Here is a 24238-nt window from a genome sequence, read left to right on the forward strand (position 1 = left end):
TCTGCCGAGGTTGATGCGGCTGCATGTTTTTGAACAGAAGAGGAGTTTTACGCGCAGCTGCTGTGTCGCAGCTTTTCCAACTTTCTTTTATTCCCTCTGCTCATTTTTTTTAACTGAAGGGTGACATTTTTTTCTGCTATGGTTCTTAGATTTGAGTGATTTTTCATCCGTTTATTTATTTTTTTTAAATTTTTTTTTTTTACTTCCCCTATTTATTTATTCTAACTGTCCAGATGTTTAGAGGGACTTGGAGACTGGCACAGTACCACACCATGAGGTCGATGGATCAAGGTACTGCTGAAGTGTTGTGATTATCTGGTAATCAACCCATTTGATCTTTAATCGATAGAGTAACTCTTCTGTTCTGCTGTGTTGGCTGCTTGTTTTAACGTTTCAGAGATAGTGTGGATGTTGATGTTTGGGTAGAGACAGCGTGTACCTTGGCATCACCGCCACACCAAACGAGACGTTCGGGGAAGCCGATTTAATTACGCAACCTTGTATCCTTATGAAACTTTGCGTAAAAAAAGACTTTTAACTGTTACATAAATGACACAAATGTGACAAAGTGTAGAGCGAGCCGTATATTGTAATGTCACATGAGCCGGGTGCTTATGTAATAGTCACACAAGTGCCAATTGAGATGTTTCCGAATGTGTGTTTTCTCAGATTTTTGCTTTTAAGGTTCATTTCTACCCGCGTACACACGCAAACTAACAGTCCGCTGGTGCGATTTGAAAACCCAAACCACCGGAAATATAAAAAAAAAAGAAAGAAAAAAAGAACATCAAGTTTGCCTTGAGAAGCATCAGGCACATGGTTTGGTTTTTGCTGACAGAGCAGACAGGGAAAGTTCCTGCGCTGCGTAAATGTGGGGATTCCCTCAGGAGTCACTCCCCAACACCAGCGATAACAGCAAATCCTGGCTGATTTGATTGGAACCAAAAAAGTCACTCGGACAGGCACCGGGTGGCTCGTTGGCCAGGTTAACAAACATTGGTGCAGTCTGACGTGACCTGGCTCACCCGTCCGTCGTTCATTGACCCCTGCCTGTAACACGAACTACCCGGAGAAGCCTGTGTCCTCCCGGAACGTTGGTGGAGGTGTGATGAGCTCGGCCAGTGTCCCGCTGTGTCACTGCGACATGTCAGACACCCGGGGGCAGCACCAGAGTGTGTAGAAGAGCAGCCAACCGCTCACTTCGTCTCATCCAAGCTGCACTTTCTGCTTATTTTTTTCTCTTCTACGCATCAACGAGGAGGAGGAGGTGGTGGTGGTGGTGGTGGTGGTGTTGTGTTGGTGTGTGTGTGTGTGTGTGTGGGGGGGGGGGGGACTCAAAAAAATTCAGGGTGAAAAAAAAAAGACCCGCCTTCATCTGCAAATGAACCGCGGTGAGCTGAAACAGGAAACTCGTGCGCTGCGCCGCGCCGCTCCACCTCTCGCAGCTCACCGATGCATCATTTGACACTTGAGCAGGTTCTCAGCGCCGCGACACCTCGGCCCGCGTCTCCGCCGCTTCGCTTAAAACTCCGGAGTCTCGAGAACGTTGACGAGACAGATGACCTCTTATTACGACGAGAAAGACCTGGACGAAAAGCTGAGTCAGGTCGACTACACTGATGGGGATTTGGACTTTGAGTACTTGTTTGAATATGAGCCACCCTGCAGCGACTTTGCTGGGGGACATCAAGGTTTGTCCGAGGCTGAGCCCCCTCTTCCTCCTCCTCCTCTTCCTCCTCCTCACTCCCTCTCTTCCTCTCTTATTTTATGAATGATAACAGGCAGAGCTTGTGAGGGACAGAACAAAAACAGGAAGTAGATTTGCTTCTTCTTACATGGATTAAGAGAGATGTCACTTTTACTTAATTCATAGACTAAAAAGTAAGATTCAGCCTTTTCCTTTTGATGATTAAATCTAGTCATGGAGGTAGATCAGACTGCTGCTGGATATTGGAATGAGGTTATTTTGAATCTGTGTTGTCTAATGAGTGCTCATCTCTCCTCCCCTGCAGATGACCCCAATCTTGCATCTCACAAAGTCCTCAGTCCTGAGTCTGAGCAGGCTTTCTCTCTGGAGGAGGCCCCCCCATACGGTATCAAGTCCTGTAGCCCCTCCTACAGTGAACACACTGCTGAGGGTCTCCCAGGATACGACCACCAGGACGCAAGAAGCTACCTGGACAGTACCCGGCCTCCTGGTCTGGCCCTGAGCCCGCGTATCGAAATCACCCCCTCCCGAGAGCACTACAATCATGTCCGGGACTCGCTGCAGAACCACCACCTGAACATTAACAGCCCCAGACCCACACTCACTGTTCCTGGTCATGAGAACCTTGCTTACCGTGAGCCCCAGTGCCTGAGCCCGGCCAGCAGCAACTCCTCCACCAGCTGGCACTCTGAGAGCTACTCCCCCTGGGCGTCTCCTTGTGTGTCCCCCAGCAGTGGTCAGAACGCCGGAGACCTCTGCCCCAGACTACAGAACATCCACACTGGGTCCCCACGCACCTCCCCGGGCACCTCACCTCGCACCAGCCTAGCTGAGGACGGCTGCCTGGGACCCCGTTCGCCCTCCCCCCGGCCCGGCTCCCGTTCCACCTCCCCACAAGGCAAACGCACCTACGACATGTACAGGAATCCAGGGTTAGTCCCAGGGCATCGCTCCCGCAGCCCCTCCCCCCTCAGTGGCCATGAAGATCACAACATGGGGGCCCACTATACACACAGCAGCCTTGCTGATGCCATGAATGGTTTTGGCACCACTCAGCCTGGGTTGGTGCCCACCAAATTAGTCAAGACATCCAACCAGGTTTACACTCTGTACCCAGAGAACCACGGAGAGGGGAATTACCTGGTGTCCTGCGACCAGGACATCAAAACCAAACCTGCTCCTGAGCCGTTCTTTGTCATCCCCCCAATCTGGTCTAAGCCGCTGGTTTCCAGCATCTGCAGGTAACCTTTATTGCTTTTGATTCACAAATGCACAAAGGTGCATATCCTTATCCCAAAAGCTACTTTAGAGACAGCTTCATGGTTTCTAACGTTCTCTGTATCCTCTGTGGTTCACAGCATCCCAGTGGCCTCCCTCCCCCCGCTGGAGTGGCCGATCCCCAGCCGCACAGACCAGTATGAGCTCCACATTGAGGTGCAGCCCAAGCCGCACCACCGAGCTCACTATGAGACCGAGGGAAGCAGGGGCGCCGTGAAAGCCCACACGGGAGGGCATCCTGTAGTGCAGGTACGACCAAAGAAAGTGGGCTCTTCACAGCATCAGTTCCTTAGAGTTGAGACATGCAGTTCAAGTTTCAGTTCATGAGGAGGATAGAATCCAATCCAAATAGATAGATTCTGCATCCACCTGCATGAAGGTGCGACGTGTGAGCTCAGTGAGAGGTTACACATGTAAACATGTGACTGTCCTGTTGTCGATGTCCAAGTTCAAAAGGGGGGTTGACTCATCACGCAGCCTCGTTCTGTGTAACCTTCCACAGCCAATATGGTTACATGATGGTAGAAAGCTTCAAAGTACTCGGTGGTGGTACTGCAACTACAACTGGACTTTTAGAGTACAAGTAAACAAGTCAGTCTGACTCAAGATGTGCTTTTGAAGGTCCGTTGACATACCGAGGCAACGAGATCGGGAATCAACTCACTCCTGCATGCATGTGCTTCAATCTGAACCTCAACTGCACCCGAGTTCTGCACATGTTCCTGTCCTGGTTCTATAAGCTAGGTCCTGTTTAACCCCGGCCCTGGTTCTATAAGCTAGGTCCTGTTTAACCCCGGCCCTGGTTCTATAAGCTAGGTCCTGTTTAACCGCGGTCCCGGTTCTATAAGCTAGGTCCTGTTTAACCCCGGCCCTGGTTCTATAAGATAGGTCCTGTTTAACCCCGGCCCTGGTTCTATAAGATAGGTCCTGTTTAACCGCGGTCCCGGTTCTATAAGCTAGGTCCTGTTTAACCGCGGTCCTGGTTCTATAAGATAGGTCCTGTTTAACCCCGGCCCTGGTTCTATAAGATAGGTCCTGTTTAACCGCGGTCCTGGTTCTATAAGCTAGGTCCTGTTTAACCGCGGTCCTGGTTCTATAAGATAGGTCCTGTTTAACCGCGGTCCTGGTTCTATAAGATAGGTCCTGTTTAACCCCGGCCCTGGTTCTATAAGATAGGTCCCCTTTAACCTGGAAGTTGAATACTGAGACAAACAAACCTTTAATAGATTTTTTTTTAAATTCCTCTGTTTGACGCTGCTCGCTGGTGTGTTTGGTGTGTGACATGAAAAGGTGAACCAAGTGAAGAGAGTCTGATTGTGACCAGGTGTGCAGGGGGATGCCATCACCCGCCATTCTGAGGTGGATGTGCTTTGGTGCATGAGCGCACTGGTTCCCGTTCAGGTTGATGGGTTAATGACAGTGTTCAAGGTAAATGTAGGTGTTTTGAGGAGGATGAGCGAGTTCACTTCAGGCCGGTCAGTGCCGCTGGCTGGTCTGGTATGTAACGAAGATGAAAAAGATTGACTCAGAATGATTTGTTCTTTCATATCTGCCCGACATCATCAGCCAAATCAGTAAGTAATTGATTAAGGACTAAAATACAAAATGCTGGATATGGTGGCCAGCTTTAGGGCACCGGGGCTAATTTTCTTATGCAATGTGCTGATGATGGTACTTTCTCCCAGAGGCGGCTGCACAAAGTTCTGCTATGAGTTTTTTTCTTTGCTTTTTGAATGAAATCATGTCCGAATCCCAGACGTGCGTATGACACACTATAACCACCCCGTCGCTTCATGACAGCCTTACATTAGAAATCAGGTCAGAAAAATCGAGACAGGCTCACAGATTTCTTTCATTTCTGCTGTCTAGTTCTTTTCAAAAAGTCTGGTGTTTTGTGCCCTCTCCTCCATGGTTTTAACCACACAAACAGATCTGTGTTGCCTCCGACTTCCTCTTACACACTGGTTTGTTGGTCACTCAGTCTCTCTAGACATGTGTAAAGAAACCGTAATAGCACCTGTGGTTAAGATAATTGTAGATCGAGGGAAAAGGAGATTGCTAATAGCTCTTTTACAGTCAAAACATTGGATTCAAACACAGTGTGTTAAAATTAGCTTTGACACACTTTTGGCTGGCTTTATTGTCCGAGAGTAGGTTCGACGCCCCCTCTTTGTGTTACTGTGGCAACTGTTTATGTTGGTGATAGTAAGGAATCGGTGGAAATAAAGCTCTTTTCGCATCTTTTCCATTTTCTGCCCATCCCCAAAGGCCTCACCCTGAGGTCAGTTCTGCGCGGTTTGCCAGGCCAATCAGATGGTCAGGCCTGGCTAGCCACGGCTGCACTCCCTCACCTCGACTTTCCCTTCCTCTTCTTCTCCGCAGCGCTCTCTCTGTTTTTCCTTCCTCCTCTCTTCTTCTTCTTCTTTTTCTTCTTCCTCTTCTTCTTCTTCTCCTCTCTGAGCGCCGTACCCTCCACTTTACTTTTCCTACTCTCCTCTCTGTCATGACTCACTGCTCCTGCTACTGCCATGACAACCGCCTGACTGCTCACATGGCCTGTTGAGTGTTTGCAGTCAGCTTCCTCTGTTTCACTCCATGTGTCGGCTACCTGGATATGAATCCAGCATGCTCATTCATGTTGCCATAGTTTCCACTCACATTCGGCCGCTGCTGCCGAGATAAAGCATTTCTGCAATGTGATTAGGAAGCTTTTGTTTCTGATTACAATAGAAAGAAGTCATGTAAAGCTCAATAGGAAAAAGCAACTCTGCCTTTCTCAAAGCTTTAGATGTCACGGAACAATGCTATATTTAAATACTGTATATATTTTGCAGTCACAGTTTCTGTAGAAGAACTCACCTTCAGTGTTTTTTCCATCACTGACTCTGATAAAAGCGATGCACTCCACTGTTTGCACAACACTATTTAGATGCAAGTTGATGGTTTGTGGTTTTTGCTGGTTTCCTCAGTCTCAGGTTAATCTTTCCCTCTGCCTCTCTGCTTCACCTTTCCACCACAGCGATCGTTAAAAGTCAACTTAAATTTTATTTATATAGACCAAAATCATAAATCACAGTTTACCTCAGGGGCTACGACAGCCTGTTTCCGTAGACGCTCGATGTAAGTGATTAAATATGACCCAAAATATCCAAAGTAGCCTGAGGAGGAAGACTTTTATACTGGACGAGGTTCCGGGCTCCATCTGTTCCTCCTGACGATTCCCGACTTGATGGTCAAAACCGGACATAATCTTAATGCTCCTGACTGGATCAGAGTCGTAAATATCAAACGTGCTTTATATGTCACACTCCAGTCCAGCTTTGGATTTTTATTTATTGCACAACATTGAACATCAGTCCTACCAGTGTTTTCCACATTGGATCTCAAGAGTTTCTGCGACATCCCGAGTCCCTGAGGTCATCCATCTAATGCAGCACCAAGTTATGTGGTCCTCTGTTTGAGTGAATCATCCTTCTTATGGTTAAAAAATTGAAAATTTGTTCAAATCTGCTATTGTATCTGTGGTTTCCTGCGTCTTTTAACCTTGGCTGAAATTTGAAAAAAAATTGTCTCGTATTCTTTCTTCTCCCAGAGAGAAAGACGTGCAAGAGTACAGGCCAGATGGGTCCCATGTCAACTGGAACTGCTGCAATCTTAGAAGGCAGTGACAGATAAAACATAAACCTCTGAGCTCTCACGAGGAAACCTTCATCAGCACAACCTACACATTTGCGTCAAGTCCAATCATCTGATTGGGGAAATGTCAGTTTTTTGGACTTCTTCAACCGGTCAAGGCAGAGGGCCGTCCCAGCTGATCCTGGGTCTGCTCCACGTTCCTGCCTGTTAAAAGGAAGGTTTTCGTCGCCGCTGTTGCAGGATGTGCTTGCTGATGGAGAACTGTTGGGTGTAGATTCAGTGTAGGAGTGAGGTGCTGGACCTGCTGTACTTGTGTAATGTGTCATGAGATAGCGTTTGTTGTGATTTGGCGCGAGACAAATAAAAACCGACTTGACTTCTTGTGTCTGCAGTTACACGGCTACAGAGGCAAAGAGCCACTCGGACTGCAGATCTTCATCGGTACAGCAGACGAGAGAATCCTCAAGCCTCACGCCTTCTATCAAGTCCACCGCATCACCGGCAAAACAGTTACCACCACCAGCTTTGAGAAGATCATCAACGGCACCAAAGTCCTGGAGATCCCCCTGGAGCCGAAGAACAACATGAAAGCAATGTGAGGATAGCGTCACGCGCATTCAATTCTCTAAAAGGTTACAAATCCATCGTAGGATGTTTCAGGATAAGTCTTGGCAGAAATGAATGTTCCCCAGATGATGAACACCACTGACTGCTGATCCGGTCTAGAGGCATTCATGGTCCCCAGAGGATGAATCCAACCGACTGGTTCATGAAAAACAGTTCCAGGACATTTGGGTTTGGATTCATCCCGCTGAGAATATGAAACGTGCCAAATGTCATGCTCCCGTTAGGATGAACCCTACAGATAGTGCCATTCTCTTGACTTTTGCTCGAGTACCATCATGCTTTTTATGCTTTTGATTTACAGTGAGCTTTGTCACCAACAATTGTAAAGCTATTCATGGTAGCCAGAGGATGGATTATATCCATCCCAGTAGTCTGAACGGAACCCTTTTAGTACTAATTACCTCCACCAAGGACTAACTGGGACTTGTGCTGTTTGACTGTCAAGAGGATTATGTAAAAACTATGAAAATAATTTTCACCAGACTTGGGTGAGGGGTGTTACCTGGGCCAGGGAAAAACCCTTTTAGCTTTGGGGCCAATCCATGTATCATAACATTTGATGTGGCCGAATTCACCTTGGCGGAAGTAGGCTCTCTCCAAGTGGCCTCCAGTTAGCAAATATTAACATCCTAACGTTAAAATCAAGTGTGTACTCAAGATTAGGCACGACATGTGTTTTTTTTTAATCAAAATTTGTCGTTGCTTACAAAGTCATTACGTCTTGTAGAATTGACTGTGCTGGGATCCTGAAGCTCAGGAACGCCGACATCGAGCTGAGGAAGGGCGAGACGGACGTCGGCCGGAAAAACACCCGTGTTCGTCTCGTGTTCCGTGTGCACATACCTCAGCCTGGAGGACAGCACGTCTCTCTTCAAGTGGCTTCGCATCCCATCGAGTGCTGTAAGCAGATAATGTTACACGTGATTTTACATGTTAAAAAAAAAAAAATGTCTTCCAGTCCTTATACAGTGCAAGCTTTATGGATTCCTCCGGTATGCTTCCCACAAACTGCTGATGTTTTCATCAGTTAACAAAACTTAATGCAAAGTAAACATCATAAAAATGAACCCACATTCAAATGAGTTTGGAGCTGGACTGATAGACTGACCCGCGTCCCCAGTACAAAGATGTCTTTATGCTAGCAGGGCTTCCATCCAGTCGGTGGGCGCAGCATGTTTCAGTATCTGTTTGTGAAGTGTGTGCTCGGGGACAGCGCTGTATGTGTACACAGTGTTATTAAAGCACCTGGTGTAATCAAAACTCAAACAAGAAGCTCTTTTATCTGGCTTGCACCAACAGACGCAACATTCATCATATCAGTGTAACACAGGCTGCATGCAACATTGTATAAAATCATGGCGCAGAAGCATTTCATACTTGACCATCTGTTTTCTGACCAAGGAAACGATGCAGTAGTCACTTCCTGTCCACCAGCTTTTGGGCTGTCACTGCAGTGAAACCTGGAGATGACACCTCTGACACATCTTCCTGGCTGCTTGATAAGCTGCCGTTTGTTTGAGGTTGCAGGTTCCCCGCTGTTGTCATGTGCTTTGCTTTAACCCCTCGCAGCGTAGAAGGGGGAACAGATCTGTTCAAAGGTCAGGTCAGTGGTTGTTTGTCGTCACCTCAGCTCCCACCAGTGAGTTTCAACCGAGCGAATTCAATGTGATAATAAACTGTAGGAAGAGGAAGCAGCACTTACCACATTGTAAGAGCTCTGTAATGGCCAGTGTGTCTGCAGTGGTGGCAGCTGCATAAATTAACTCTTGAGTGCGCGCATTCCCCTTGAGTAGCAGTTCATTCTGTCTGTTATTACTCTGCATGGACTCGTTGCAAGTCTTGATTCAAACTCTGACCCCATGTATGAATGTTCACAAGGAGCTGAGTGTTAAATCAGATACAAATAAATCAAATACAATTCATTTTTCACCTTAATTCTAGCAATTACGGTAAAGAACCGGCAACCGCTGGCGTGGACTGACTGGGCTCGACTGCATCAGAGCGTAGACTTGATTAATTGTTGATTCTGATTCTGCATTTTTACCCAGAATTGAAAGCGTTTCTAATTCTGTTTTGTGATTCAGAGCAAATCTGTTGCAGTGAGTCATTCTGTGCCCTTTCCTTACAGACTGAGGTTTCAGCACAAGGCAGTACAACATGTGTTTGTGTCGCTTCAACATGTGATATCTCGGTAAAGGGCCTCATGTTTTCAGTAGCCTCAGTCTGTCTGTCAGCAGGATAAAGTAAAAACTATGGGATAGATTTTCCCCCCAACATGGCCAAGGGGGGTAGCATGGGTTTAGGAAGAATCCATGAAATTTCAGGGCAGATTTGTCCGAGTGCCGCCAAGTGGAAACAGGAAATGACATATTCCTGCAGGAACTGTTGCAAAGGAAATGGTTGTAACTGTACTCTGCATGGTTAGATCTTTTCTGAACTTCACACGTTTGATGAGAGTCCCGACCTGAAGACGTCTACAAGCTGAATATAAGTCATATCGCCACCTAGTCGTGACGTGAAGTGAGCCTGCTGTAACAATGTAGCCTTGATTTACTCTGTTGTCTTCACATGATCTACAGCAAAATATAGCAACTACTTTGTTGCGCCGCCTAGTGGATGGAGGAAGTGATATGCACGCGTTTGCTCCGCCGTGCTGCACCTCACAAACCTCATGGCTGTTCAACATCCAGTAAATGCTCAGTGTTCCCAAGCTCAGTGAGTAATCGTGATCTCACTATTGACCATAAGAGCTGGGGAACGGACTTTGGCTTTTATCAAGCAACCTTAGTATTATTCTTGTTATTTACAAATGCCCTTAAACTGCAGATCCACCGGCATATTTGAGATCTGCTGCGAACTGAAATAATTTGCTTGAAAGATGTTTGGCTGCTCAGTCTTAGTTTGTAGTCTTCCAGCAGGGTGCATATTCACAGCAGCCGCCGCTATTGTACGATACATGAGAACACCAAAACTAGTCCCACCATGTTTTTAACCCGCCGCGAAGATTAATTTAAGATAATGTGACAGTGATTGCAGCTTCCCACCGTCCTTATTGCAAAGCTGTAGTATCATGTTGCATCAGACCGTTCGATGTTCCTCTCACTTTGTCCTCTTCCTGTTCAGTACTCTGCTGTATGCAGACGAGCTCACCAAGTCATGATTTGGCTGATTTTTACTGCTGCTTATTAAAACTGAAAGTTTTTTTTTGTTTTTTTTTTATACGGATGAATGACTCAGTATTGCCTCTTTATTTCAAAACACATCACTTCTTGGTAATAAGCCTTCATGCATTTGTGAGAAATCACTTGAGGGCTCTCAAATTAAATCTGTTCTCACTATTCTTACATGCTCGTTCACTTGTGAGGTGTGGGGTTTTTTTTGGGTTTTTTTGCAAACAACAGACAGTGAATGTAACACAGCACCCGTGTGTGTATCCTGCAGCTCAACGTTCAGCTCACGAGCTTCCCATGGTGGAGAAGCAGGACATGGACAGCTGCTCTGTTCTGGGAGGCCAGCAGATGATCCTGACCGGGCAGAACTTCAGCTCCGATTCCAAAGTCATTTTCATGGAGAAAACCCAGGGTGAGAGAAAGTCGATCACAACGCTCTGATAAAAGAAGGGCCTTTTCTCGTCCACCAAACATGTACGCCACACATTTGCAGGGAAACAATCGATCAGTTGGTTCCCTGTATCAGAGTAACATCTCTGGTGGCTCACAGGTAACTGTGCCTGTGAGGTAAAACGAGTTCATGGCTGTCCCCTTTTCACCGCCATCATTTGCGTAATCCAGATGATAACACTGCAGCTTCACTTCCTTCTGCCCTTTTCTTGCTCGCTGACGTCCATCACTCTGACGGGCCTTTTGTTGTCTGACTAACAACTCAGTAACTTGATAGCGTTACTTATGAGCAGTGGGAGAAAAGGTATGTTCTTCCTTCATTTAAGCACAGGTAGACACACCTGGAAAAAAAATAACAGCCAACTCAAAATCTAGTACAAGTCAAACCAGGTTACTTTTCCTCAGAAGTTTGCAGTAATACTTTATATAGTACTTCAATTGAACTCAGTCAGCGTCCTATTTGGTTCTTAGTGTATTCTTGGTTACTCACAGCGTGTAGAGTGGCTGCCAAGGGGCAATTTTGTACAGAACTTTGGAAGTAAATTAAGACTTAAGAACAAATACAGTGTTTTAAGGTATTAAATGAGTTTCTCGTGTTTTTTTTTTTTTATAATAGGAGCAAAATAGTGCTACTGCAATGTATGCCTCTAAATCCATAAATACTGTGTTTTTCCTCCTGGAGTTCCACAGTTATCAGGACGTGTCTTAGCTGAATTGTCTGTGTAACTGCGCTTTATGTGGTCTGGACTTTGACAGCTGGAAGGTGTTGCTTTGCTCTTACGTGCTGGTGCCAACTACATACCTCCAGTATGACAGCATTGTTTCTGTCTGTTACCCCCTGAAAGAGGAATATCCATTTAACTACTAGTGACATGTGCCAGGTCAAAGGTCAGCCACCCTACTATCAGTCTAAAGGAAGGAATATTCTGCAGGTAGATCGTCAACCGCCAGTTCTGTACTTGCAGCTTTCGACCTTTAACCTCTCGCTGCTGTTCAGATGGTTCTGTTAAAACAATATTTATCTGTTGATGTGACTCACTGACTCCACTGCTGCTTTATAAATGCAGACACTCCACAGGCTGCCTCGTTGAAAGCGAAAAGCCAGCTTCTTCTTCTCCTTCTTCTTCTCCTCCTTTTTTTTTTTCCTTCTCTGGGGTTCCCTGCCGCTGTGTTACGACACACCACAGTAATGGATAGTAAGAGCGAGATGGAAAAAGAACTCTTTGAGAGAGGGATTGCCATTGTTTTGGAGAGTTTCTGTATGACACAAAGTTCTGGACCAGTGCAGCTGAGAAATCCCTCTGAATGAGAGACAGCTGCGTCTGTCTGGAGCTCCCCTGGCTCTTGTGCTGCTCGGCCCTTCTCTCGCTCCCTCACTCCCCCTTTTCACCTCCTCCGCACACAATCGTGTCCAGAGGGAGGGACGGGAGTCGGGGTATCCCTGAGAGTAGCACTGCAACAAAAAGCAAACAAACACACATGCCAAGAAAGCAGTAGTCATCGCGTTTTTAGACGTGAGGAGAGTTGATCGTTAAAAAAAAGAAAAGAAAAGAAAAGCTGGCAAGATGTGTGGAATCCCCCTTTTTCCTGCTGACTCATTGAAGCCATGTGTTTTTAATTTGTAACTTGACAGAGGGTTTCCCACCTACAGGAACATTCAAACAGAACTCACTGCAAGCACATGTTGGATTATGTGTTTGGGCACATGGAGTTCACATTTAATAGCTTGTTTTTTTCTTAAATGACAGTTAGATGGCAGTCATCGAGTGGAGTGTGATGTAATATTACATAAAATATTATCGTTAGAGATGTGAACACTTCCACCTACAGGGGCCACAGTTTTACAGTTGTGTCTTTGACAGCCATGTGTCCCTTTGCGTAACACACGCACACACACCCACACACACGCACGCACACACACACACACATCACTTCTGCCTGTTTAAAGATTTGATGTTGGAGGAAATGGATGTAAAAAGTAACGAGGGATTTTCTCCACATTCATTTTGACTCTCTCACACACACACACACACACACACACACACACACTGGTTTTTAGAGTGTGAGTGTGTGTGTGTGTGCATCTGTAATCTACTGTATCCTATTCCTACCACACTAGAAAAAGAGACATTTGAAGTTTACTACTATAAAAATAGTTGTTTTACACAATTTAATAAGAATTTTTTTTACATTACTTATATGCTTATATATGTGTATGTGTGTGTATGTATATATATATATATATATATATATATATATATATATAAATGTGTGTGTGTGTTTTAAATCAACTTATTACAGCACACAAGCTAACCACCTCTCAACAAGAAACCTTTATTTCAACACTAAAATACTAATAATTCTATTATATACAGTCATCCATGTTATGATGTCTCAATCTGTAGTAAAACATAAAATGTTAAGTGTTATAACATGAAATTTACTGTTGTAACATTACATTTTATATGAGGCTCCTAAGACATTTTCATATTGTTATAGTATACACATATTATCGAGATGGAAAGGTTTTCTTGCAACAACAGCTTAGTGATCATAATGCGGTAACTGACATCGTGACTGTTAACATGAACTTTAACGTTTCAGGGGTATAAATTAGTCTGTGATTGAGTCTTGAAAGTGATTGGCGCTTTTCTTGTAATGATGTGATGAATTATTGGTCGAACACTTCAATTATCCTGTGATCAAACTGAACAAGAGCAGATAGTCTCCTCCTCAGGTTATAAACAAATCCAAACACTGGTAATTTATTGCTCAAATGTAAAACTTCACGTCATCATGTGATAAACTGGTGTGACATGAAGTTTTTCAAGCCCTAAAATGCTAAATAGAAGGTTAACCTAACAGGAAAAGTTCCTTTCTATACTGTGATAATCTGACAAACATGTATCAAATACCGTGTTTTATCTAAAAACACTGAATATTACAATGCAATGGCATGGCAAGAGTTAGCGTCAACAACAACAAAAAAAATACTGAAACAAAAAAAAGAGAGAAAAACCTTAAAAAACAAGCTGAATCAGTTTAAAATACAAAGTTTTCATAACAAGGCAAATTTTCGGAGGTGGTCTCTTAATTGGTGCCGACTCAGCGTTTCCTCGTTCACACGCTCGCTGTGGGGAACATCTTGCAACAATCAAACCTTTCTTACCTTCCCACAGTGTTTACTAGTCAGGTTCCACTGTTGTGTTTTCACTTTCTGTCTTTACTGCTTTCTAGATGGCCAGCAAATCTGGGAGATGGAAGCAACAGTGGACAAAGATAAAAGCCAGCCAGTAAGTATTTCACAACACACAAACACACACACACACACACACACACACACACAGAACACATGAGCTGTCATGGTTCTGTACTTCAGTACAAACAAAATTCCATTGTGGAATTGTGGGTTACATAACTGTGTCTTGTAGAGTATGCTGTTTGTGGAGGTGCCGTCCTACCGAGACACATCTGTTTGCCATTCAGTCAAAGTCAACTTTTATGTCATCAACGGCAAGAGGAAGCGCAGCCAGCCTCAGCACTTCACCTACACCCCCCTGGCATGTAAGAAAGCAGCTCAACGTCTTTGTGGTATGCTCAAATGCCGCTGTCAGCAAAATAATTACACGATAATGAGAATTATTACGTGTAAATGGTGATTATCAGTCAAAAGCAGAGCTGCTACTCCACGTTCTCACACTTTCTTGCAGCTCCATCCATCAAGACGGAGCCTTTAGATGAGTACGAAGCGGACCACATGGGCTTCGCCATGCCTCAGATCTTAGGCATATCACCTCACTCCTACTACCATAACCCCCGTGGCGTCCTCCACCCAGACAACGGCCTGGTCTCCAGCATGGCTTCCTGCCAGCGTCTCAGCTCCAGCCTTCCAGGTCAGGATGCACGTTTCCAGCAGCAGAGCCCGGCCATCGTCTACTCCCGTGGGGGTAAGAGTCTGAGCGGCAGCCCCGGCCTTTATCAGCAGACTGGGGGGATGATCCCTGACCCCCATCGCTCAGTCCTGGTCCACACAGGCTCCCCTGCACAACCTGTGGTACCCATGGGTCAGCACTCCTCCATCATCCAGTTCTCCCCCACCAACCACCACCTGCTGAGGGCAGGAGAACCTCTCACTGCTCCTCAGCCTGACAACCAGCAGATTATTTACTGCGATGGCTACTCCCCACAGGCGGCCCCCTCCCCTACACCCCCCCAGGCTCAAGCGGTGGCGAGCCACGCTCAGCAGTATCCCACCGTGATCCAGCAGCAGCCCTACGTGCAGAAGGGGCAGCAGAAAGGACGAGCAACACCTGGAACAGGGCAGATGGAAAGTCCAGGAGAGCGGCAGAGGAGGGTCACAGTTAAGGAGGAGAACTTGGACCAGGCCTACCTAGATGATGGTGAGTGTAAGTTCATGCTTTTATACTCTGTGCACGAGTGTGTGAGATACCATGTCATTACCAGCCAAGTGTAAAATGAGGTGAAAGAAAACCTGTGATGGATTCCCTTTTGTCACAGAGATGAAGGATAAGACCCACCGACAAAGATATGACTTTTCCTCAGAACAATTCGAGGATATTTACAATATCTGCGCCATCTCCTTTTCACATATTCCCCGTCCAATCTGCGTGCTATCGTATCCCTCCGAACAAAGCCAACAGAACAAGCTCGTACTGTTAAAACAATCCCTGCCATGAGGTGTAGTTATGTTCCACTCAAGGTGGAAATAACAGGGATTATGAGTCATATGTTTATACTTGAGCTTGTCAACCCCATTACCCTCCAACAGAATTAATGTCAGGCAACATCCAGCCGCAGGCGGGAGGTTGAGCTTCCTTATTTTACAGCTCAAGGTTCTTCAAACTATAAGTGTTAGAAGGGGGTCTTCCTCCGGTTTCCTCCCAGTCAGGTGAGGTTCAAAGGCAGTTTAAGGTTGTCATCATTCTTAGAGAAACCTTCACGCTGCTGGTTGCAGGAGTTCTCTGGCACCGCCACACATCAGGAAATGAGCGATTCTCTCTTCTTTGCATTAAAGACAGAGGGAGGGAGGAAGACGTGTCGCTCTCCTGACCGCCTGGACATGTTGACACTGTTATGAAGTGAAAACAACTTCCATGGCAACCATTGTCAAACAGTGGAACGGGCTGCCTGGGAGAGCTGGGGAAAGCCTCTTTGTTTGTTATAGTTGGCCGGGGCTTCTCCTTGGCCTTACGCCCCTTGATTCTGTGGGGGAACGCACCAGAGGATTAATTTTTTTTTCCAGCCGCAGGATTCTGCCAATCTGGCACAAGAAATTCCTCTTTGCAGCTGCTCTCCTCAGAAATCCAGCCTGATTTCAGTAAGATAGCAGGAGGGTGGAGGGTGGTTTGCAGGAAAAAGGAAGGGACAGTGCATGTGTGTGTGTGCGTGTGTGTGCGTGTGTGTGTGTGTGTGGGTAGAAGGGGGTTAATGGAAAAAATGAAACAAAAAAAAAAAAAGCCAGCAATTTGTGTCTCTTGGATGGAACTTGCAGGGTTTCCCTCCACAGTAAACAGCAACAGGGTTGTGAGTTGGTGAATTAACAAGGAGTTAGAGGAACAGTCAAACTGGGACCGCTGTTTGATCCTCCCATCATCAAACGCAGATGACGACCTTCAGCTTCTCAAGCTGCCTTTACAACTTCGAGTTTGTCATCAGTTTAGAATCTGCAGTTGGATCTAATTACGTCCGCCCACCGCCGGCGTGTGTCTCTGGTTTGTTAGCAGGATGTTTTCAGAAAAATAAAGGAAAGATTTTCATGGAATTTCGTGAATTTGGAGGAGGGATTTTCATAAAAAACACAACAAGTGATCTAGATCAAATTGTAGATCCTGAGGACTGTTTAAAACCACTGGCAGCATCTGGATGTGGGATCTAGTAAGACATGTCGTCGCTGCAAACATTCAGCATCTCGTGATCAAGCTCCCTGCTGTTGGTGCTCTGCATGTTTAATCTGGAGGGTCTGTTTATCTGAATACTGGCCTCATATTTCTGTGTCCACGTGGCCTCCTTGGCGGAGGTTTGTCCTCTCCAGTTTTGTTCTCATCCTCAGACCAGCAGGTCATTTTATCACGGTGAGGCATAAGAGTAACCAGAGCTACCCGCTAAAGACATGACATCAGCGAGTGTCACGCTATAGTAAGGGTGTGTTAATTACAGTTAGTTAATGCTCAATGAAGCCTTAGTTAACGACTAATTAAGTTTTTTAACTGCGTATTTATCTATTAATTATGCTATTTTGATGTTCACTCGTTCTTGTCCTCCCGGGTTGTTTTTTTTCAACAAATAAAGGAAATCTGAATGAATGAAACTGCATGTAGGACCAATAAAAGATGAAAGAATGATACTGTAGTTGATATTAAGATACCCAGAGTGTGTGTGTGTGTGTGTGTGTGTGTGTGTGTGTGTGTGTGTGTGTGTGTGCGCGCGTACGCGCGTGTGTGTGCGTGTGTGTCCTGCGATACTGCAAGTAACAACTGTCCACATCATTGAAGGGTTACGTTGTAGTCTTAGTTGTAAAAACAGAAGAGGGACTTCCTTCCTTCCTTCCTTCCATCTATCCATCCATCCATCCATCCATTGTAAAGCTGGTGAGGGTCATGGGGGGCTGGAGGCCATCCCTGCTGTCAGTAGGTGAGAGGCGGGGTCACCAGTAGAAGAGGGACTTCCCAGGGAGGGAAAGCAACTCTTGCTTTGACTGAGAGATGTGAGCATGACCACATCAGGCTGGGACCATCAAACACATGCCGGCCAGAGTGAGATTGTCAACATTACTCATCCAGACACCAGTTTCACGCTGTAGTCATCTTTGAAAAAGGGTGCAGCCACATCCTGGTATCATCGCAGAGCTGTGGTTGCTAACTGTGACAGCTCTGAGGAGCTTCAGCCGTGTCTTCCTCAGTGAGGGGTGTTACATGAAAGTCAGGTAGTTTGCGGTGTAGCAAAACCTGTGTCTCTCCCTCCCACGCAAGGGGCTGCTGTCTCCAGCCCTCACACAGGTTCCCATGCCTCCTGCTGCCACTCTGAGTGCTCATAGAAAATTACATATCTATGGCTGAATAAAAAAACCTCCATGCCTGCCTGCTTTTACCGTGAAGCGCCGAGGTCACGGATAGTGGACACATAGTTGGTGAAAACAAACCCCAGCCACTGGCTTCGCCTACAAAGGCTGAGAGTGACAGATTTAGTGGGTGTGGAATAAAGCCCGGAGGCAGTGGAGCAGGTGAAATTGTTCCAGCAGGTAGAGATCAGGCCAGGGGAGATAAAGCACACAAGCCTGGTGAACACGCATTAGTCTCAGCTCACTTCCAGCCCATTTAAAGGGCCTGATCAAATACACAACGTGGCTCCATCTGCAGAGACCCTGACAACTCAGCCCGCTGAATTTACAATGTGATAATTGTTTTAGTAAGTAAATGCTTGTGTTTTCAATTTGAGGATATACTCACACATTGTAAGAATTAGCATGCTTGCTGGAAATGAGTAGCGACGGAATGAGTCCTAAATTGTACCAGCATTCTTGCTTCATCCAGTTCTCTCGTCTCGAATTCAACGTTTTTTGTTTTTGTTAAATCCCTAAGATAACATCCGTGGTTGACGCTAGCAGAGGATATTTGACCCTTTGTTCTTCAGCGGGGTTGCCCGCCATCAGGTTTGATTTGGCCCACCAGATGTAACAGAGAATTGAATAATGACATAATAATAATGCATTTAAATGTGTGTAAATCACTGTTTGTGCTCTGTTTTTCTGGTGAGGTAAGAATGTTCTTTAAGATGATGGAAGCCCTGTCATTATAATTTGATCAGGCAGCAGAGGGTTGTTTTCTGCAGGGCGGCAGTTTGGCACAAATTAAGCAAGAAAAAAAAAAAAGAGAAAGAGGGCCAGCAGAGACATTGAAGTGCAACAAAAAAAAGGCATTTCAATAACACAGTGTGTGTTTGTGTCAGCTCACCATTCAGTGGGAGTTTTAGACCACTGAGGGAAAAGCTTTGGGCACCAGACTTCTACAACATCAGATGTGTCAGCAGGTAGCAAACTTGCTAACATGGGGCTCGACCGGGCTACAGAGAAGTTGTCGAGGATGTCGTCACGCGTAGTAAATGAGGTTGTGTTATTGTGGCGCTGAAGTCAAGCATCATGAACTGCTCAGTTGGCATTGTTGTACAATGAATAGCTTTGTTCCAGGAACTAGCCTGAAACCCAGAAACAAGTTAGCATTTGTTGAATGTCCCTTTCCCCTCAACTCAAAGTCAAATGCGTAAAGTAAGGTCAATGATTCACGGGTCTCAGCTATTAAAATGTCCATGAATACTACGCTGATGCAAAAGGTGATTACAAACAAGTGGCTAAAAGGACATTTAACATCATCACATCCAAGAAGTGTGAGTGTAGTTCATAGCCAGATGTTTGCACTGCACTTCTACTGATGGCATTTAGACTTCAAAAGTCATAATAACTGTGCTCTCATTAACTTTTGTTAGCTGATGTTCTGCAACAATCCAAAATCCACATTCGCGTTTTGTGGGGAGAACCCCCTTTGATGCTAAAATCTGGGCTAACCTTCTATTGACACTCTGGACCTCCTTCAGTGTAGATAAGAGTCTCAGGGCAGACTTGGGAAACAGTGAACCAACCCTTTAAGCGCTGACACCGACACTGGATCTGTGGTTATTTTGTTGGTTAGCTGTTGGTCCACTTGCCCTACTTTCACTTCTCTCTCTCTCTGGTTTTCAGCTTCATGCTGTCATTACAACCCCACGTCTACTCACATATGCAAACCATGAACGTACTGTACAGCCCTCTGCGCGCGCGTGCACACACACACACACGCACGCACGCGCACACACACACACCTTCCAGCTCGCAGCAGGCAGTGTGCAGCCACTGAGTCAGCTACTGTACGGGGTCTCTCTCTCTCCTCCCACCCTCACTGGGTAAACACTGCAGCTCATTGGTGCAGAACTCAGGAGCCAGACACTCACCTATTGAACAGAGCAGCCCGAGTGTTTCCCGGGCCAACCTCAAATAGCCAGTTCGTGCCAACCCTTCATTAGATTCAGTAAAGCGCCACTGTATGTTGCCCCAGTGCGGCGCTCCCGCTGCTTCTCTAAGCTTGTTTTATGAACAGGAAAAATCCTGTGGCAGCACCGGGGAGATGAAAGTTTCTTTAAGGCATTAGGTGTCAGAGGGAATTCCACTACAGACTAAAATAAACAGGGACGCCGAAGTTGTGACGACAGCAGAGAATCCAGTTTGGCTGCTTGTGCAGTTTTGAAGCGTTCGGACTGTTGATGGTTGAGGTGGAGGGGCCTGCTGCCCCTGCTGTTCGGATGGTTGATTGATTAGATTTCAAATCACTGCGTAGACGTTTGTTAAGCCTTCCTGACATGCTGCAAACGATTTATCTTTCTTTTTACTTTCAGTTCTCAACTGTCCGTCTTCAACCGTGACAGTGACCTGAGTTTAAAACGGTCACCTGCTGGGCTCAGACAAGCTGTTGTGTGTGTAACAGTTGCACTTCTCCTCAACACCATGTAAATCAAGGCTTTAAATAGAGCGCACGTGAGCCGTCTGAAAAATGCTCGGTTTACTAATTAAATATAGCAATGGGAGGAAGCAGCATTTCAAAGTTTGTACAGCTGATATCGATTATTCATCTCCAAGCAGTCCAGTTTATCTTAAAGACTGGAAACACAAAAAAAACAAACAAACACACAGGAAGAAAGAGAATGAGCAGATTTCTCCAAAAACATCAAACTATTGATCTTATGAGAAGACTGGGATGAAATTTATTTATTTTTTTGATATCATGAAAAAATGCGAGCTTATTTCGGTGAAATTCACGGAGGCCGTTTATTTTGAATGGAGGGTTCAGTGGCAGTCTCGCGTTCAGGGTCTAATTCATGCGTTTTCTGTGGAGGATCTGCAGAAATCCCCAGTGGATCAAAATCTGCGGATCATCAGACGATATCATTCCTTCAAATAATGTTTGAAGAAAGGGGGGTACATTTCAAATAATTCAACATCAGTTGCACAGCCCTGTTCCTCAGTGTTGCACATCACCATGGTTACCAAATCACAAACACATTATTTTTAGAAAAGTAAAACTTTCTTCGGCCCACTTTGAAATACATTTATTACCCACTAATGAGCTGCCTGTGGCACGGAGGAGGCAGAGGCTCTGCCTATAATGTATGTGAGTGGCTCACACACACACACACACACACACACACACACACACACACACACACACACACACACACACACGCCCTTTGACTGTTAAAGCAGGTGAACAGATGAGCACACACTTCCTCTTCTCAATGCTTGTGATGGTATCAGCAGACACCCATCGAGCTTTAACACCTTCACGTTCAGAGGTAACAAGAAATGCAATCACTGAAATTGAGCATCGCAAAATTTCACGTTATTCTGGAAGCCTCCGTCGCTGCGCCACCCCACCAACTGTGATTCTATATTTAGAGCCAGACGCAGTGAAAGTTTCCATTTCAACACCCTTCCTCTTATGTTGATGTGTATACACACACTTCAACAGGAAGCAGTTGCTTACAGGTGCAGCTCTACCTCTCGTGGTGTGTCAATATTAATGCAGCCATTTCTTCCTTTTGTCAAACAGGAATGTGTTCAGGCTGTCACTTCTTGTGTTCTTTTTTAATTGCAGCGATCCCGGCGACGTCTAACTTCCCTCTTTTATCTGTTTTACAGTGAATGAGATCATAAGAAAGGATCTGACTGGCGTTCAGGCCAGAGGGCAGACATAGAGGAGGGACCCCCAGCAGGAAGTGACAATGCACCCCCGTCCACCGCCGATTTCTCTCTCTCTCTCACACACATACACACGCGTGCACACACACACACACACACACACACACACACACACACACACACACACACACACACACACGCATGCAGCCTTCAACTTTCCAGTGTGGCGAACAATCAAGCCCTCTGTGCTGCAGGCTTGTTTGGTTTCCTGCAACAAGCATCTAAATTTGGCGTGCGGACAAATTCATTTGACCACAAAAACCAGAAAAAGAAGCAGGTGAATGTGCCTTACTTTGATCATTTCCTCTTCAGGTTTGGTGGAACTGCATGAACAGGGCAGCAGTGAACTTGCCACTGATATATCATCAGCCCTAAAGGTGCCGCCAAGAAACTCCCACCCGTTGCCTCCCACCTGCAGTGGCGTAGCATGCAGCCGTTTCACATGAAATTCATAAAATGAAGATTTATGTCCAGAATTCAGCCCAATTTTTTTTTCAATTTTTTGCTGAATTCTCGCCACTCTGAGTGTTTTTTTGTTTGTTTTCTGTAAAAAAAAAAAAAAATAAGAGAAAGAAAATCTATGCAGTTAAACATCGAAAGATTGTCCGTAGCGCCCACGCCGATCATCTCATGAGTGCAGTTTTCTAATTGAAGCGAAGCGCACACTGCCTTAACCAAAAGAACTGTTGTGAGACCTCCTAATATGCACTGTTTTCAATCACAGGGGGTTATTGCTTTTTTATATATATATATAATATTTGAGTCATGTGAATAATGTACCATTTTATATTCATAAAATATATATTGCATAATATTCAGGCGATCTTCACGGCACCTGCGATGCTTGGTGCATCTACGTTGTCATTGATGTCAGCTCTCCAGTGCCAGTCCTGTATTTTCAAGACTTGAATCATGCAGGCTGAAGTGAGAGTTTTTGTACACTCTGGATTTAAAAAGTGGTCTTGCTTTGTGTTTCTTTTATTTGTGATACCGCCCCCCCCCCCCCCCCCAAGTTGACTGTAATAACACCTTCCCTGTTTCTGCGGTCTTAAATATCCAAAGCTTGTGCATCGTGTAGAGTTGAATTCTTGAGTTTATCCATCGTGACAACCATTATACTCAAAGCTAAATGCTAAACTTGCCTATGCAGAAGCTCCTTGCATGCCAGTGTAAACAGTGTACTACTTGTTTTGTGACCATCATTATGGATAAATGTTGAAAATGTTTGCTTTGATGGAAAAAAAAAAATTAAGCCGTAAAGACCTATTTTTGTATTATTTTTAATATTTCAACTGGGTGAATTGGAGTACATTAAAAATGCCGAGTGCCGTTTACATGATTGTTAAACCAAAAAAATGGAGTAAGGCATGAAAAAAAAAGTTAAATGTGTGACGGAATCTTAGCATTTGATATGTTGTATATGTACGGAGGCCCGGAGTGGCCATCGAGGGACAAAATTAATATTATGTGGCCATGCGATGTAATTTGTTCCCACGCCTCGATTGACACTGTTGATGCGGTGGAACAAGTTCTTGTCTCTATAAGGCCAAACTGAGGCTTCGTAGATATGGATCTATTTTGTAAACAATAATAGTCTTATTTTGTAATATCGGTAAGATCAATATTGATCGTTATAAATATCTTTCGCATTGAGCCAGTACAGCACAAGTACATTTGACATTTCTTGAATGTAATCTCCCCTCTTTTTTTTTTTGTGTAAATAATAGCAACAAAGTGTTCTTATCCACGTGTTACGCTAAAGTTCGAGTGAGATAGAAAGATTTCGTTGTCGGTTCTGTATCTGTTGCATGTGTAGTATGCACAGTGTTAGATATCATTATATCATTTATTACAAGGAAAAACTTTTTCTGAAGGGAATCATGATCCAGTTATCTCATTAATATTGTATTTTTATTAATGTGTGTCATTATTTTACTTCTCTTTTAAAGACGTCTTTGGTAATGGAGAGTTTATTGATACCTTCTGTGTTGAGAGTGTGTTTGTCTACTTGGACTCCATCTTTGTGCCTCCTTAAATTGTATCTGCTTCATGCCATTTTTTTTTTTTGTATCCTTAAAAGTAGCAATAAATCATAGCCATATACATTCCTCCGTGGTTTTGTGTTTCTTTTAATGTCTTCAGCAGTTATTCTGCTGATGGAATGAGCAAATATGTTGTGACAAGATCATATTAATGGCTACGAATGTTCTGGGCTCCAGTCCCGCTGAGGTTCATCGCTGGATGAAGACGCCAGATCCGGCCCGGTTTTTTTTTTTCTCTCCTTTCTTTCTGTTCTGGGAACGTCTTCAGCGAGACATTCCCCCCCCCCCCCCCCCATCATTCTTTTTTTTTAATAATATTTTGGTGTTATTTTAAGTCTTTCTTAGAATAATGAGAGTAGGGAGTCAGGAGACAGGGTTATGAGGATGATGTGCTGCAAATGGTCCGGTCAGACAGGAATCGAACCCGTGACTCACTGCTTTCAGCTGTGAACCCAAGTCACGGACAACTGGAGATGAGACACAAGAAGAATTGTGGCTTTAATCAAGAATGATAAGTGGAAGAAAG

The 24238-nt window shown here is 45.0% G+C and overlaps 1 protein-coding gene across 6 annotated transcripts; it reads left to right on the forward strand.

Annotated features, from left to right (window-relative positions):
- The first annotated feature begins 1343 nt into the window (after positions 1-1343).
- nfatc2a (nuclear factor of activated T cells 2a) lies at positions 1344-23970 on the forward strand. 6 transcript variants are annotated; one of them, XM_086213202.1, is made up of 11 exons: positions 1344-1691; positions 2013-2949; positions 3067-3235; positions 7015-7217; positions 7977-8149; positions 10691-10831; positions 14107-14162; positions 14301-14460; positions 14580-14816; positions 15059-15275; positions 21611-23970. In XM_086213202.1, the coding sequence occupies exons 1-10, from the start codon at positions 1559-1561 to the stop codon at positions 15232-15234; spliced, it is 2385 nt and encodes a 794-aa protein (XP_086069328.1). In that variant the 5' UTR covers positions 1344-1558; the 3' UTR covers positions 15235-15275; positions 21611-23970. The 6 variants fall into 6 exon arrangements, with proteins under 6 accessions (XP_086069328.1, XP_086069327.1, XP_086069324.1 ...); XM_086213201.1 differs by having other exon boundaries at positions 15059-15269; positions 21611-23969; XM_086213198.1 differs by having other exon boundaries at positions 14580-15275; positions 21611-23969.
- The last annotated feature ends 268 nt before the right edge of the window (positions 23971-24238 follow it).

Source organism: Aulostomus chinensis, chromosome 9 (genome assembly GCF_037954235.1).
Source record: "Aulostomus chinensis isolate RoL2024-O1b breed Wild chromosome 9, RoL_Achi_v1.0, whole genome shotgun sequence".
In the NCBI taxonomy this organism is placed as follows: Eukaryota; Metazoa; Chordata; class Actinopteri; order Syngnathiformes; family Aulostomidae; genus Aulostomus; species Aulostomus chinensis.